The 15,886-nt window shown below is 34.2% G+C and overlaps 1 protein-coding gene across 8 annotated transcripts in view; it reads right to left on the bottom strand.

The window, feature by feature from the left end:
* Positions 1 to 15,886, bottom strand: part of LOC100643794 (nucleolysin TIAR) — a 580,836-nt gene that overhangs the window by 10,486 nt on the left and 554,464 nt on the right. For 5 of the 8 annotated variants that reach the window (XR_007223602.1, XR_007223608.1, XR_007223603.1 and 2 more), the window contains 4 exons: positions 10,732 to 10,861; positions 8,247 to 8,488; positions 3,115 to 3,295; positions 983 to 1,094 (listed from right to left, as the gene is read on the bottom strand). Coding sequence is in view for 3 of the 8 variants with exons in the window: in XM_048404767.1 (XP_048260724.1) it covers positions 3,115 to 3,295; positions 8,247 to 8,488; positions 10,732 to 10,861 (553 nt within the window). In the remaining 5 variants the exon portion in view is untranslated. The remainder of the gene's footprint in view (positions 1 to 982; positions 1,095 to 3,114; positions 3,296 to 8,246; positions 8,489 to 10,731; positions 10,862 to 15,886) is intronic. The other 3 variants (XM_048404767.1, XM_048404762.1, XM_048404771.1) reach the window with 1 other exon arrangement.

The following is a 15,886-nucleotide window of genomic DNA, read 5'->3' as shown; positions in this document are numbered from 1 at the left end:
CTTTTCAACAATTCTAATTTTTGCAATCTTATAACAGCCATGGTAAAAAGTTAAAAATCTCGGTCGATTTACAAATATTTTTCTCTATCGATTAACAAGATCGAGATAATTTTATCTCTATCGATTTACAAATATTTTTTAATAATTTTTATACCTTCTATTATGTTATAGAAAATGTAAATGAATTATTCGTTATTAATTTGTACGTGTTGTATGTTGTATATTTTACAGTATCGCATCGTTAAACTCGAGACACCATCATCGTATTTTTTTTCATAGCATTTTATTTTTTTATGTATTGTGACAATTTGAAAGAATTCAGCGAGATACTCGAGTTTAGATAAACAAAGCCGAATAAGCGTGTAGTTCAGCCTTTATATGACAATTAATATTCGTGCACATTAAGTATCATGCGAAAGAGTATGATAGTGAATGTAATGCTTAGGCACACTTATATAAGCTTGCATTAAGCATGATTACATCATTTTCTGTTTAGCAAAATTTGCTGTCGAGTATATTGAAAATACGACTCGTAATAATCTTTAATTTTAAATTATATACCGATTAAAATGATTTGTATTAAAATTTTGTGAAAATTTGTTAAGCATTTGGATTATCTATATTATAAGAAACATAACATACTAAAACAGGAATAATTAATAAGTTGAATTTTGTTTATGTAGTATTATTCTTTGCGTCGGTTCATTTACAATTTTCATTAAGCATATCACTTGCATACAAGGTCTTGCATACTAAGATCTTTGAAAATTTTAACAAACCAAAGAAATTGTATAGAAACATACTTTCAAACATTTGATATTATCAAGATTTAAATTTAATATACAAAGAGAAGCTTTTTAATCAAGTGATAAAATGGTAAAATTTCTTACTGTATGTTAACTACGATACAAAAATATTTATTACAATGAAAGGTTTTGGAAAACTTCATACTGTATGATAACTAAGATACAAAAATATTTACTGTGATGAAAGATTCTTATGCAGGATCTTGATAGGCTTTATAACTCTTTTTCATTAGTATTCCCTCATCTCGAATATGTATTGCTAGGCCCTCTTACATCTTCAAATACATACTGAAATTAAAGAAAATACAATATAAATTCCTTATATCACTAGAAAGTGTCGTTTAAAGTAGAGTAATTCCATTATACGATTTCTTAATCTAAACTTCCTAGAAAGCTTATATGCAGCCTGTCGAAATTCATTAACTCTTATCGCAAATAATAAGGGTACCCTTAACTTAGACTTCTTTATTTAATTCCACTTCTAAATCAACCTAAAAATTGTTAAAAAGAAGTTTAATTGATAAATATCGGTCTATAGATAATATTATATGTGTACGTATATTATACATGTGTTGTTATATTTCAGTATAAAATATATTAAATTTAATTCAGAGAAAAACTCAAATAGAACGATCAATAAAAACGATATTTTAGAAATAAAGTAGAATTAGGTTTGTTTTAATTTACTCTGTTTGCTTATAACAAAATAACTGAAATATAACGTAAAACGTTATTACAAAATTATGTAATATTAGACATAATACGTTTTCAGTTTTAGATATGCTTGAATTTCAAGTTAACAATTATTAAATAGACTATTTTCACTTTAGTGTTCAAAAAGTTACCTTCAATATACCGTTAAATTACAATATGCTTAACAAAATGCTTAACAAATATGATTATAATATAATTTCTACTTCCTTTTTTAATATTTTGGAATGATAACTAAATGAGAAGTAACAATTATATATGTTAATGGAGTTGTAACAGTTACAAATAAAATACTGACAATACGTTCAGGCGATTAGCATTCTACGAAGCACAATTATAACAAGATTCTGGAACAAATGATTATAAGATCCATGCAAGTGATTACTTGAAAAGTTCGTTATTAGAGCAAAGCGTAATCAAGCGTGGTTAATGAATCGACGTATATGTATGAAAACATGTACTGAAATCCATACATGTAGCACGAAGGTGTGGCATTCATTACATAACACATGACATATTGGAATTTCAGACAACTGGAATAAAAAAACACAAAAAGATTTTATCTGTCACATTCATCGAGATAATGGGGTCCTATTAACAGTTCTATTGGAAAGCCACTCTTAACACAAATTTTCGCAATCAACATCATTCAATCATCTCAATAAATCCTGTACTGTATACAGAAGCCAAGACTAGATTTTATAAAATTGTCATTATAATTTGATCCATTCATTCACTATCGATTCGATAAAAATGATCGTTGATACGTGATCAATTTTTAAAACACGAACAAATATATCACTTTACCATGTCTATTATTATTATTATTATTATTATTATATTTATCACAGTGATTTGTTCCGAGTTAATGTGACAAAATTTGGGAACAGTATCAAAGTCGAATGATACCTTTTTTGCTTCAGGTATTATACAAAATAAACTAGAATCTCGATTATCAGCATACTTAACAGAAATATATGTTAACGTGAAATTTGAGGATGATCCCTTGCAAGAAAGATGAAAATCAGGATAGAAACTGAAAGAGATTGTTATATTTTTACTCAAAGGTTTTTCTTTCTATTTAACATTTTAAAGGCTATTATGGATGAAATTTCACCCCAAATAAACTCGATACTACCATCCTGTAATAAAACAATGGTGTTATTCGTGATTTTTGTAAACAATAACTTTTTTTCTTTCTTGCCTAATATCGAATAACGATAGAACACTTGATTATATTTATTTAGCTTTATCGATGTTTAAAATAGGAAAGATATCCTGAGATAAAATTCAACACGCGATGCTATAAACTACAAGCATTTTTTGATAACAGCTTCCAAGGGTTAATATCGTATGTATAACCTTCTCTCATACGAAAATAAAGCTGTTCCCTTGCGTACGAATCGTTACTATACATTTGCAACGATGCATTTCGATCGATGGTTTTTCAACGAATGGATCAAAATGACGACAGTTGATGCAAAAATATATAAAGCAAAGTACGAGATACAAGTATAGGTTCGAGTAAAAGATACAAAAGGTAACAAAGTATGCACGTGGATAGGAAAAGAGAGAGAGAGAGAAAAGTAATGGTTACCTGGAACTGTTGCATCGGGTAGGCCATCATTTGTGCCGGAGGTGGTGGTGGTGGGGGTGCGGCTTGCACCCCTGGGGGTGCCGTGACCGTCGTGGCATGGTGTGGCGGTAACTGTGGTCCCCCAGGTAATCCCTGGCCCCAACCTGCTGCCGTGCCAGCAGCGTGGACACCCATTCCCATTCTGTATTTACACAAGTTTCTACATGTAATTTCCGTGCAAATAAACAACTTCGGTCGAAAGCTTGTAAATTGTCGCGAGTTTTGCAATTCAAAATGAACAACGTGATAATAACTTACGTCGGATTTGCGATAATTAAAGTCTGGTTTTTTGTGCATTTCTGGGAGATCTAATGATGCAAAAATGCATACAAATGCACATAATATGCAAGAATATGTAAAATATACAAAATATAATATCAAGTGTAATATTTAGTAGATTAATTAAATTTCCGGTTAGGTATCATTTCTTTGCCAGTGTTTATGAAGATATGAATTTTCATGAATATCCGCAATTTGCTAATAATTTGTGGAAAAGTAATAGTCGAATATTACTATGTACACTATCGTTGAAAAGTAGCTGGACACTTGTTTATCAGTAAGTTTCTAAAATACGTGCATTAGTTATTAGGTGAAATTTATACGACAAGAAACGAAGGTAAAATCGCTCATATCACATATCTAATTATGGGTAGCGTATCATTTAAAATCGTTGTAATATAACGTTTAGTGGTAAACTGACAGCTTTATATCATATTTACGTTCCAATGTTATAACACGAGATCTTTTATGGCTATGAATTATGTAACGTCAACGCCTACTCTCTGATAATACTTTTGACACAATTTATAAAGTTGTACACGAACACAACGAATATCGTAAAGATAAATTTATCGTACAAACAAACTACGTGTATGCAATATTTTCAAATTATCGAATCGAACAACTCTTACCTGCAGTGATTAAAGATAGGGACTTTGATCGTTTGTTTCACTTTACAGATGTTACAAAAACAAGTAAACTAAATATTTAGCAAATACAGCATAGAAAATCTACACCAGTTTTTCTGAATTTTAAAATGATTTTGGACACGAGTTAAAGAAGCAATGAGACGTTCGCATACTGTATTCGTATTTGAAGTTTTACAATTATTGACCATTTTCTTTCTTTCGAAAATTCTCTCGAGAATGTCTCAGTGGCTGTTTTGACGGATGTTCTATTTTCAAATGTGATTATATTTATTGAAAGTGTTGGGAATATTTAACAATTCGTTAACTCTTTTCACCACAATATATAGAGATGTTATAACGAAAACGTTTTATTTTCCAGACGGCACGGTTTAAACATAAAATCGCACGTTCCAGATTCATGAATATATGTATCGTTACATAAAGGTTTCAAACCCTTTCCCGTACGATGCACGCAACTGAAAACTTTAGGTTATCTAGGATGTGTTACATTACTGGTTTACAATCCTGGTAATGCTTGAAAGGCATTCGGGTACGGTCTTTAAGGGTGCCATTTCACGGATCGTAAGAACGCTGAAAGATATTCTGCTTGCCAGAAAGCACCCCGTTCGTTCTTGCCGCGTAATCTCTAAAAATTGCGCGATCGGCAAATGCACAAATTCGATTTGATATCTGTGTTAAGAGTGCAACCATGTACCCGTTCGCTATTTCGTTTAACAATCCGATCGGTTAGGCATCCTATAAAAATTTGAGGAATAAAATTGTAATGTTATCACGGCGTTTTATGTTTCTCTCTACTTATATCGATCGAAAACTACAATTTTCACGATCCATATTCAAGCTTTGGTAATAGTGATCGGGCTGTAAAAATATTCTTTAAACGTGTGTATAATAATTGATATATCTTTTTATTTGCACAAGAATTATTATATTTCAATAGCGTTGTGCCTACTCTATTTTTATATATTTTTCCAATGCTTTGCCCGTAATGGATTAATATATTGGTAATTGAATTACAAGTATTATAATGGAAATAGACAGATGTTTCTATAATGTTTCTTCAATAAAAGTCAATATTAAATTTGATGAAAGTAAGTTGCGTATCTTTAGTAACTGTAAACGCAATCAGAAATTGTCATTTCTATGGATTTGATAGTTCAAGTGTAATTCTAAATCAAATATACCAAGCATTGTATGTACCTATATATAAATTACATAATATATAATACGTAATTATTTCGGGGAATGCAAATGACTTCATTTATGATACAAGTAAATAAATTTAGTTGCTATAGCTAGCAAATGTGACGCAGGTTAGACGTAAATGGAAACTCGAATATGGTTAAATTCGCCAAAGGATATGTAAATTCGAGTGAACTGATTTAATGTGGTGATTTGGGGATTGATTAAATGCCATCAATTATACGGCACGTAGTAAAACAAGAAGCTCAATAGTCAGTAAACATTTTCTGAAGTTACTTTATTATTCTCGAGATACTCTTTCCCTTTCCTCTCTTCGTGTTTTGTGATCTATCTTAAGCTCAACTGGTGCATCTTATTCAAATTCCATCGATTTGTCAAGGATAAATTTAATGCCAGGTGATATTTAAAAATAATGTATAGTATGTCTGACGTTTCCTGGGCTTTTGTGCCGCTCAAATCTCATAGGGAGTGTAAAATGACAGTCCCAACCCTTCAGCGTATGATGCACACAATTGAGAGCTTTAGTTTATTTCGAACGTGTACCATTTCTACTTTACAGTCCTGAGAATACTCCAGAAGCATTCGGATACCCACTTTAAGGGCGTCATTTCATAGATCGTAAAAGCGTCGAAAGATATTCTATCCTAGAAATTACCTTGGCCTTTATACTATGTGATCCTTAAAAGTTGTGCTCTTTTGTGCTCTACACATTCTCAGGTTACAGTTTAAAGGCTGGCAATATTTACTATTTTATGACATCGTCAAATTTTCAATTAAATTTATTCACCGTTTTATTACCAGCATAGCCGGAAGTCTTAGCCTGATATAATCGTTCGTACTAGCAAAATTTGATATAATATCGCGTTAGATAAAGCAAGCATATTTGTTGTTTGAAATAATTTGTATTATAACTTTAAAGCGAATGAAATATTAATAATTCACGAAAGATATTTATAAAGAAGCTATAAAATCTTATTGGTATACAAAGTTACCAATTATATAATAATAAATATATTCTTTATATCGTATATTTATATATATAAATAGTCGATATGTGTGAAGCTACTGTCTTCGTTCGGGAAATTGAAACAGAAAATCGAGCAGCGTATTGTTAAAGTTTGTCTACTTTTATTTTCTGGAATCAAACGAATTGCTGTCACTTAACTCGTTTCAACAAAAGTACATAGTTTCGTTTCAAGTAACTGCTTGTGCAGTAACTACCTAGGTTCGAATAACTATCTAGCTGCAATTGATCCTGGTTCTTTGTACAGAAAGATAGGTATGTGTACGAAAACGAAGACAATAGATACTCGTAACAAATCAGATCGGTAACAAATCGGTAAGAATAGCATTCGTTTGTTTTTCACATTTACGTAAATAGTAGAGTAAAAGCTATTTTTTTTATTGAGTAGTAAATTGACTTTTTGATCATTGATTATTAATACACGTGTGAGAAATTAAAAGTTGAAAATAGTTGACAGGAAAGTATAGCTTTCCAGTTTTCTATCACTGACTTTTGTAATAAAATCAAATATCTTTCAGATATCAGATATATCTCATCTATAATTTTGTAATCATAATTAGAACAGAATGGAAATATTACATGAAAATATCACAAGTTCTGAGATCCTTTTATCAATATCACAGATTTATTATACATAACTATTAGGTAATTTTATTCTTACACTTAGTAAAAACATAAAGTTATTAATTATTTACCACTGTACATAGAAATTGAGAATTTTTAAAGACTATAACTCTATACCTTTTTTTAGCATTTCGCAGGAAATGTTAGTTTATTTCTGTCGGGGATTTCACTACGAATTCAACGATGTATAATAATGTGCAATTTTCATCGGTCATTTGCAGACTATTGTGCCATGAACATTAGCGACGTACATTAACTTCAGCCAACGTTTTAACTTACGATGTTATAAGAACTGACTTGACCTACTGAGCTATGTTTACGTTTAGTGGTATATATTAGCTACTCGGTACTTCGCCTAATTGATTAAGATCAATGATGAGACTAGGATGGTTAGGGGTTACACTATATTCAACATGTTGGTGTAGGTTTTAAGTAGGATGAACATCTTCTAAAAGGTTTTTGCCATATTGTTTTCATTTCGTTTATATTTCGTCTCTAAAAGTTTTGTTAGTTATTATTCATTTTTAATATATTTAGTAGTTTGTTAATGATAACAGAGCAGTAGGAGTACGTTTTCATGTTAAAACTGATAATTTGATTCATAACGGATATTTAATACTTCTCCACTATTGCACTATAATTCTTTTTGTTAGTATAAGGTACAGATAATTAGTTTATAAATAAAGAAATAAAGACAGCAATTAAATTAGATTGTATGTCACCGTGTCTTCTAGATTATTTTTTGAAGTATGCAGTACATTAATATTAATTTGAAATATTTTACCTCTCAAGAAGACAAATATTAAAATATTATATAGGAAATTTAATTCTTTAATTAAATACTGCTTCTACACTTCCAACAATTCGAAATGTGTGCCAATGTATAAATAATATTTAGTGAATCTCATCTATAAAAAATATGATATATATAAAAGAAGATTCAAGAGTAATACTATTCATAGGTGTTTACTATTCATTAACACCTATATCAAGGAAATATGATAAATTCAGCGAGTCCATACTGACGCTACATAACTCATTCCATATCATTTCACAGTGAAGTAGCCATACATCAGAAGAAAAAAACACTGCGGTTCTAATGACATTTCAATTCTATTTTTTCAAATTAAAATTATATTACCTTCTTGACGATTACATTACATAAAATTATATTACCAAATTCAATGCAAGAAAAATACAATTTACGAAATAAAAGTCACGTTTATCCTCACCATTTGTAACGAACTTAAGTATCTAGCCGATAGTGTATAGTATCACAGAATTATCCTGTACGGTAAAAGCATAAGGGAGCTTACCCCATGTACTGCGCCTGTTGATATCCGGCGAACTGTCCATAAGTATATCCTTGCATTCCTTGGAGGAAGCCACCAGCTTGCATCTGCGTCGCTGTCGTAGGATAAGATTGGGGCGGATACCAGTATCCTAGCTGGCCAGCTCCGCCGACGCCACCGACGCCTCCGACACCCGCGACGCCTGCCGCCGCCGCGGCGGCAGCTGCTGCCGCCGCGTAGTATGGGTACGTCGCCGACGATAACGCCTGGAAGAGCACAGTGATCAATGAAATAAAAAAGACTAGGAGCATCGCCTAGATTTTATGCTTAACCATCTCTATACGGTTAAAGATGCTAATACTGCTCGTTTAAAACTCATCTTAATGCCTCATATATGCCGTTAAATCGTTATTGCATCAAAGACTCCGCGTTTATTGTAATGCGCTGCCGTTAAGTTCATAGGAATTTTCCCTGTGGATGGTTACTGGAAAAATCTTTCGATGGAAATATTGTTCGCGTGGGAAATGGATTGGATCGGTCGGATTGAAAATAGAAAGGAAGAAGAAATGCTAATTTTGTTTTTATAGATTGTAGATTCTTGGAAGGTAACTAATTTTTGTAACGTTTGCCTGATTCTTAAATGTTACGATGCCATATGACCAACAAGGCATCTACGTTTTGTATTTGCGTATATTTAGTACAAATGATATTAGGAATTGGAGAAAAGTATGTTATATATGTACGAAGTGTTGCTTCTTTTATCCAGTGCTGTTCTCTTTAACGGGAATATCCTAGGTACCCAGCATTCCTAAATCTTTTAAGTTGTATCGGAATATTTGAAGTTTCTTGTGTTTTTAATCATTTCGATGAAATTATATCATACAGGCTATTAGATAAATACTTCTTTCTGGTCTTCAAGTAACAAGGAAATTATGAAATCAAGAAAACTGGATTTACTTGATACTTCCATGCGCATTCTAAATGCATCGATGCAATATCAATCGTTTTACAACCCAATATATTCATAAAATACTTCTGCAAGTGTTTGGATACTTTCGTAACTCACTGCATTTTCAGAAATTTTATCGGAATCTAAACGTTCACACCCTCTAAAGCTGCATGTGAACAAGCCAAAATCTTGAGACGTGAATTATCCTGTGCACCACCTGGCGATTAATTTAGCCAGGTTAAGAAGGAGATCGAACATGAAAGCAGACCAACTGCGTCGAGTATGAGACTGAGGCATGATGAGATACGTAGTAATGCGATATCCCGGTACTACTCGTGGGAGAAGCGCGTTATGGGAATAGGGATCAATTAGAGCGATGTCACGGGCCGAGTAACAGTGGATGGATGGACGGAAGTACTGCTGAGGAGAGTACAAGGGAGAAGAGGGCGTACTTCGGCTACCATTCCCAGATCGGACGTACTTACTCGTCCTACCGGCGCTAATTGCTAAGAGACCCGACAGACACACTTTAGAGCAAGACCCGTGAATAGACCGGAATCTTGCCCGATTCCCTGTCCTCCCTTCCTCCTTCCGTTTTTACTCTTCTACTAGGCTGGTACCAGTCGGTCATGCACTGAACGCAAAGCCCGAACCGGATGAAACAGGCAATCGAATACTGTAACTATTTCCTTTTTCCAATATCTCGTAGGAGGCTGCTTTTTGCGATTTATTCTTGGTAACGAGGCGCGATACGTTTGTGCCTTGCGTTTCTCTTCGATTCGATCAACGTTCGCAGATATTAGTATGTATTGTATGTTTAACGAAATGAGAAATATTCTTCTTGTTAATCTTATTAAGATACGTATCCTTAATGAAATGAACATTTTTCGTGTATTTCGGTTTACTTGTTTTCGCTTGTAATTTAGTAAATAGTAAAAATAAAAATCGCACGATAATTTAAGAGACCTATTTTGAAATCGTGCTTGCCTCTTATTTAGTTTCAATTATATAGAATGCTTACCAAGGACATATATACAATACGATCGAACGGACTTATATGATAATGCATTTGCCAAGATATCTCAATCCCTAATTCAAACCGAACTCATGTTCTAGTTCGAAGTGGACTTGGTATTAATTGCTAGGATCTTTGGCACATATCTCGAGGTTAAAACATAGTTCGAGCATAAACCTGCTGAAGGATATTCTCCTTGAAGTCATATCGATTTCATTCGATCTTTCGTATTAATCATGATATACGTATAGTATGAATTCTGAAAGTATCCCCATTTTTATCCCCGTTACAATATTCTGTATCTTTATTCATTTTTCACACACTGTATTCGAAGAATTACGAAAGAGAATGTACAAAGGCCTTTTATTTCCCTTTCTTAGTTGGCCAGCGTTGTTGCCATTTTCCGCGATCGATGGAAGAAGTGATTGGAAACTTTATTTGAAATTTTATCTTAAGCGTCTCGTTTCAAACTTTATCCAGAATTCTGTCGCGAATTTCATTGCTTCCTCTTTCCATGAGAGGTCGATAAAAGAGCGAACGTTTACCTGTCCGGTTTGCTGGGCATTGTTCGGATCCCCGCTCTCCTTGCCCCAGCTACATTTCACCGTTTGACCATTGATGTCGGTGTTGTGTACTGCCACAATAGCGTGTGTCGCCGATTCTTTGGTAGAAAACCTGAAATACAACCAAACCACGAATTTCAGATTAGCTCTCAACGTTTCGTTCAAATGCTTTCACACTTAATAATTTTTAAGGTTCAACGAATTCGACGATCGTCAATTATTTCAAACGAACAATGTCTCTTTCCATTTTAAATCCGCCTGTGCTGACAGACAGATAAATAAGAGCAATTATTTCGACAAAAGAATTATTCGATAGACAAAAAATGTGTCTTTGTCATCAAATCTTTTCTAGTGTCGCGTATTGAACAATTTCATCACGTTTCACAAAATACTTAAAAATGAAGTAGTTTATTTCAAACGTTTGTGAATTATCTATCGTCCAATAGTACTAAATGAGGGTTTGGATTACATCAATTCTTTATCTTAACTGTCCCAATATTTCACATATTTTATTTAAGTAATACTGTCCAAAATTCCCAAAGGAAAGAGACGAAGAGAAAATGGAAAGGGACTTCGTTGAAATCTACGATCTCGCGCTGTAATATTTTTTAATAAATCTTTATAACACGTTACATCAAATTATCCCTAGAGAGGCAACATCGAAATTTCGGATTTTTGTTAGAGACAGCTGAGAGGAGAGCTGGCGATGATATGTAAAGACAATTATGCATATAGTAGCCTGTTTCTAAAAAGCAATTAAAGGACGGGCGTTAAAAATTCGTTTCAAGCGTATTTGCTGCCGCCACGTGTTACGAGGATAGACGGAATTTACAAATACGCGTACACGCCTGTGAGGAAAAATATGTAGCACGATCTGGCTGCACTTTTTTCCGCCAGTTACACGGAACCTTATTATCGTAGCTTTAACGAAATGGTCGGCTACTAGTGCTCTCAGCGACTCTTGCAGTTTAATTTATGCGAGTTTACCGTGCGCACGAATAAGCACGATAATTGTGAATCCCGCCGAATCTAGATTATACCCGTGGATCTAGAGATTCCATGTTAAATCGTAGTTTCACGTATATGTATATCGTGCGGTGCTACTTTGAATTTCATACAGTTTGGAGAGCGTTCAAAGTGTATCGAGCATGTGAACAAACACCCTCTACCCTCGGTGATATTATCATTTTGTCGATAACGACCGAGTTAACCGCATGGCCTGCTGCTACTCCTATCGGTCGGCTTTATCTTCCTCTTTGTCGCGGATTATTTATTTATTACACCAGGCGAAAATCAAAATGCCGCTGCTCGCACCGGATAACAGCCGGATCGCATTACTGAAAACGCAGACGTAGCCTTTATTTATCGAGTCCTTCAATTACGGCGAGGTTAAGGTTTGCCATTTGGCATTCAACCAAGATTCAGATGGGCCGAGGGGGTGGTATGTCCTCGTAAATGTCGTCTATGTAACCGGCTGCTGAAGGGGGTACGTTATGCCGTGTGGCCGGACATAAACACGTCGTTTTTAGAGGCATTATAAAGATAATCTTATATACGGATGCTTGCCCTGCAGGATTCAGGCTGCAGTTTCCGTTCGTTAATGAACGGGGTTGCATTACGATGCAGCGAGTTCGAGAAACTTTAAACTATAAAAGTAAAGGACAATAATTAATTCTCGCATATCGTGTCTTTTCTTTTTTTTTTTTTTTTTTAGCAGAATATAACAAGGTATTTAGGCAAGATATTGTTAAGTTGAAATTCTATTATTTCGTTACGTTTAATTTGATCTGTATGAAATCTTTTGTATATTATACTCTATTCCTTGTACATCGTGGATGCTGTGTCACAGATTGTATAGAAAGATGCATTTTTAAATAGCAGTCTTCAGAATCAAGCGGTAACTCTGATTGATAAATGGTTTCTTTTAACGTAATACCTGTTTTTGTGTATTGTACATGCCTTTGAATTGTTTGACGAACGTAGCAATGAGCGAAGTAACTTTATTGTTTCTTGAGAAACGCTTTGGATTCAGGTTTGCACGTATAAATCCCAGCAATGGATAACGTGCTTTGTAAAGCATTCAATTACGTGGCCAGATAAACTGATTTTGTAACGGGAATAATTTATTTCGTATTTATGATTCGAAAGCTTTATTGTGCCAAGTAAAATATCGTTTCGCTGATCATTTTACTGTCAATTGCAAGAAACAGCAGCGAGTCGCGTTATTATAACTTCCAGTACACGCGAACATTTTTAATTATACACTTTATTACACTTAGTTGTTATAACTTGGATAAATGAATTTGAATTTAACAAAGTAGGTAAAAGCTATCGTTTATTCCTCTTTTTATAGGCTTCATGAACGGATAATAATACATATAATATAAAAACTGAATTGAAACGAAACATATTCAATTTATATCGTAAATAGGAAAACTAAATAGCAATATTTTGAAAAATAAAATTCACAGCAAAATATCTGCATCGATATTAAAATACAAAATGTCGTAAAGAAGAGCAGGCTAATATTTGTAAAAAAAAAAAAAAAAGAAGATTGGGAGTATTCGAATACTAGGTGGTAGCACTTTCAATGCTCGTATCCCATATCCAGTTACTTTAAAACGTATATCAGTTATCGGCTGTCCATTCCAAGCACGTTTCCCAACAAAATTCGATCAATTTTCGTCGCTTGAGCGTCTCACGAGAGCTCGATCGTGGATTGACGAATACGACACCGGCTGCCAGCGAGGACCAACGAAAAATCATCGAATTTATCGAGAGATTAGGTCACTTTTAACATCCTCGCCCGGGACTGCCACAATAGGAGCTCCGTCCAGGAGTTCATTCTCCATCCACGTCTTCGAGTACGACGAAGGATGGTCATCGTCAGCAACCAACCCCTTTTCTGCCATCGCCTCGTTCTCACATCGTCCAAAGCTCGACCGATAACCAGTAGTAGATAAGATTCTTTCTTTTCACCGAGAAGAAAGGACCTCTCTCTCTCTTTTTCTTCGCCTCTCTTACATCCTCCATACTTCTTTTTCACTCCTCTGCAACGATCTATACAGTGTATCCAAGAGTAAGTCCATACGTCATCCCGAGATATTCGTTTCCGGAGTTTCTGACTATAGAAGAATGAAAGAGGGAAGAGCAATTAGACGGAAGATATCCGAACGACGGACATTGTCCGCGGGTGGCGGAACTGCAGAAGACATACGAAGAGATACTGGGGTAACAGCGGTTGCTAGCGGCGGGACTACAAGAAAGAAGAATGATGCCGAACAGCATAGAACGTGCGCGAGAAACATCGACCAAGTCAGACTCGAAGGAACTGCTACGAAGAAAGAGTTTTTTCGCCTCCTTATGATCCGCCTTTTTCTTCCACAAGCATCGCTTGTTTTGAATCCGTCTTCTCATACTCTTCCTGGTTTTCCGATTCAGGAGGAAAATTGATCGCCTTTAAACTCTTTTAAAGAGAATCTTGAGCGAACTATGAAATATGCTTCTCAGAAGTAAAATCGAATGCTCGATTCTATTTATCACGATTTTTATCGCAATTTCATTACGCTAAGATCAATGATTAGTTCTCGAAATACGAATTACATATTCGTTTCTGTGAGTCAATTTGTTGTTAATGAATGACACAAGTGGTAGAAATTTCTGAGTTTAAAGAAATCATATTTGAGAAACATTGATTATTCTATGAATTGCCCATTTTGAATTTTTCGCCGCTTTATTATACCGTAAAAGGATTAAAAGATATTGGTACGATATATATGTATGTACATCGAAAGTGAAAATGTTTCTTCGATCTGTCGATCTTTGTTACTCGCGTCCATTATGATCGTTCTTCCGTCACGCAAAATATCGCCATATTGCATTCTAACAATGGCTAATCGTGAAATGGACATTTAAAGGTATTGCGTGATGATGTATGCCGTTATTGCGATAACATAACACGTGAACTTTAGAACGTGTGATTGGCTGCCACAGAAGGTATGCGTGTGTGATAGGCGTATATACCACGTGCAACAAAGGAGCTAGAAAGAGAGAAAGGGACGAGCAAGACGGTAAATATGATTAGCGATCAGAGAACGATATACATTCTCTCCCCCACGTAAGTAGCCGCGAAGGCATTAGTCGTGAATCAGAGGCGATTCCTTGAGTCATCCGAGTTATTTGATAGCCTTCATTTCTCTTGACAATAGAATTCAATTATTGGAACTTGTATTGTCTACTCTCTGTAGCGTATATGTGTATTTACGTGGCAAAGTGTGAGAAAGTAGAAAAAAATTACGATGCTTGTGAATGCCACCTTATTCTCGTATATCGATGGAAACGATAATATATTGATCGCGCCGATCATTATTTCAATGAATTGTATTGCAGAATAACTTGTCGGATAAGCTGTCGTTACCTATCTATTAGTAATAAATCACAGTAATTGAAATGAGGGGCGAAAGATGGATTGGAATACATAGCTGAAGAACAAAATCAATTAGAACTTTTTCGTAGAAGTAGAAAATCATTTCTGACTAATTTTTTATAAAATATATCTTTGCTATTTTCGCTTGAAAATTCGAGTGAGATTATCTATGGAGGAATGCATAAGAATTGTACGTTATCATAAGGTATAAGAATTTACTACAAATACAAAAATAACTGATACGCTTATTCGTTTTTAGATAAAATATGTACTATACACATAATGTACATATTTATAAATTTTTCGCATCCATGTTAACTATGTTGATGGTACAATTAGATAATAATACGTTCCATCGTGCAATCTCATTTACGTTAAATGTATGCCAGACGTTCAATAATTCTCGCTTTTATAAATACGATGAGAATGATCGCTATGTGAACTTTAAAAATGTGGATAAAGTGATAAAACTTACGACTTTCATAACTGGTTGAGCCTTTACGACCTCAAAGCTGTACGTAAGATACAACAATTGCTTTGAAGATTGTGAAAGAAAGACAACTATATGAGAGAACAATACCTTATTTATTATAGTATACAGGGTGCAGCCAAATAACGTATACAAGCGAACACGAGTTGATTTTTTATGAAAAAATAAAAATAAAATATGGAATAAAATTTTTTCATTTCAGGTTTAGGTTTCGAGGAAAT

Source organism: Bombus terrestris, chromosome 1 (assembly GCF_910591885.1).
Source record: "Bombus terrestris chromosome 1, iyBomTerr1.2, whole genome shotgun sequence".
Taxonomy (NCBI): Eukaryota; Metazoa; Arthropoda; class Insecta; order Hymenoptera; family Apidae; genus Bombus; species Bombus terrestris.
Note: the sequence above shows the minus strand (reverse complement) of the source record. Positions and strands in the feature narration are given on the sequence as shown.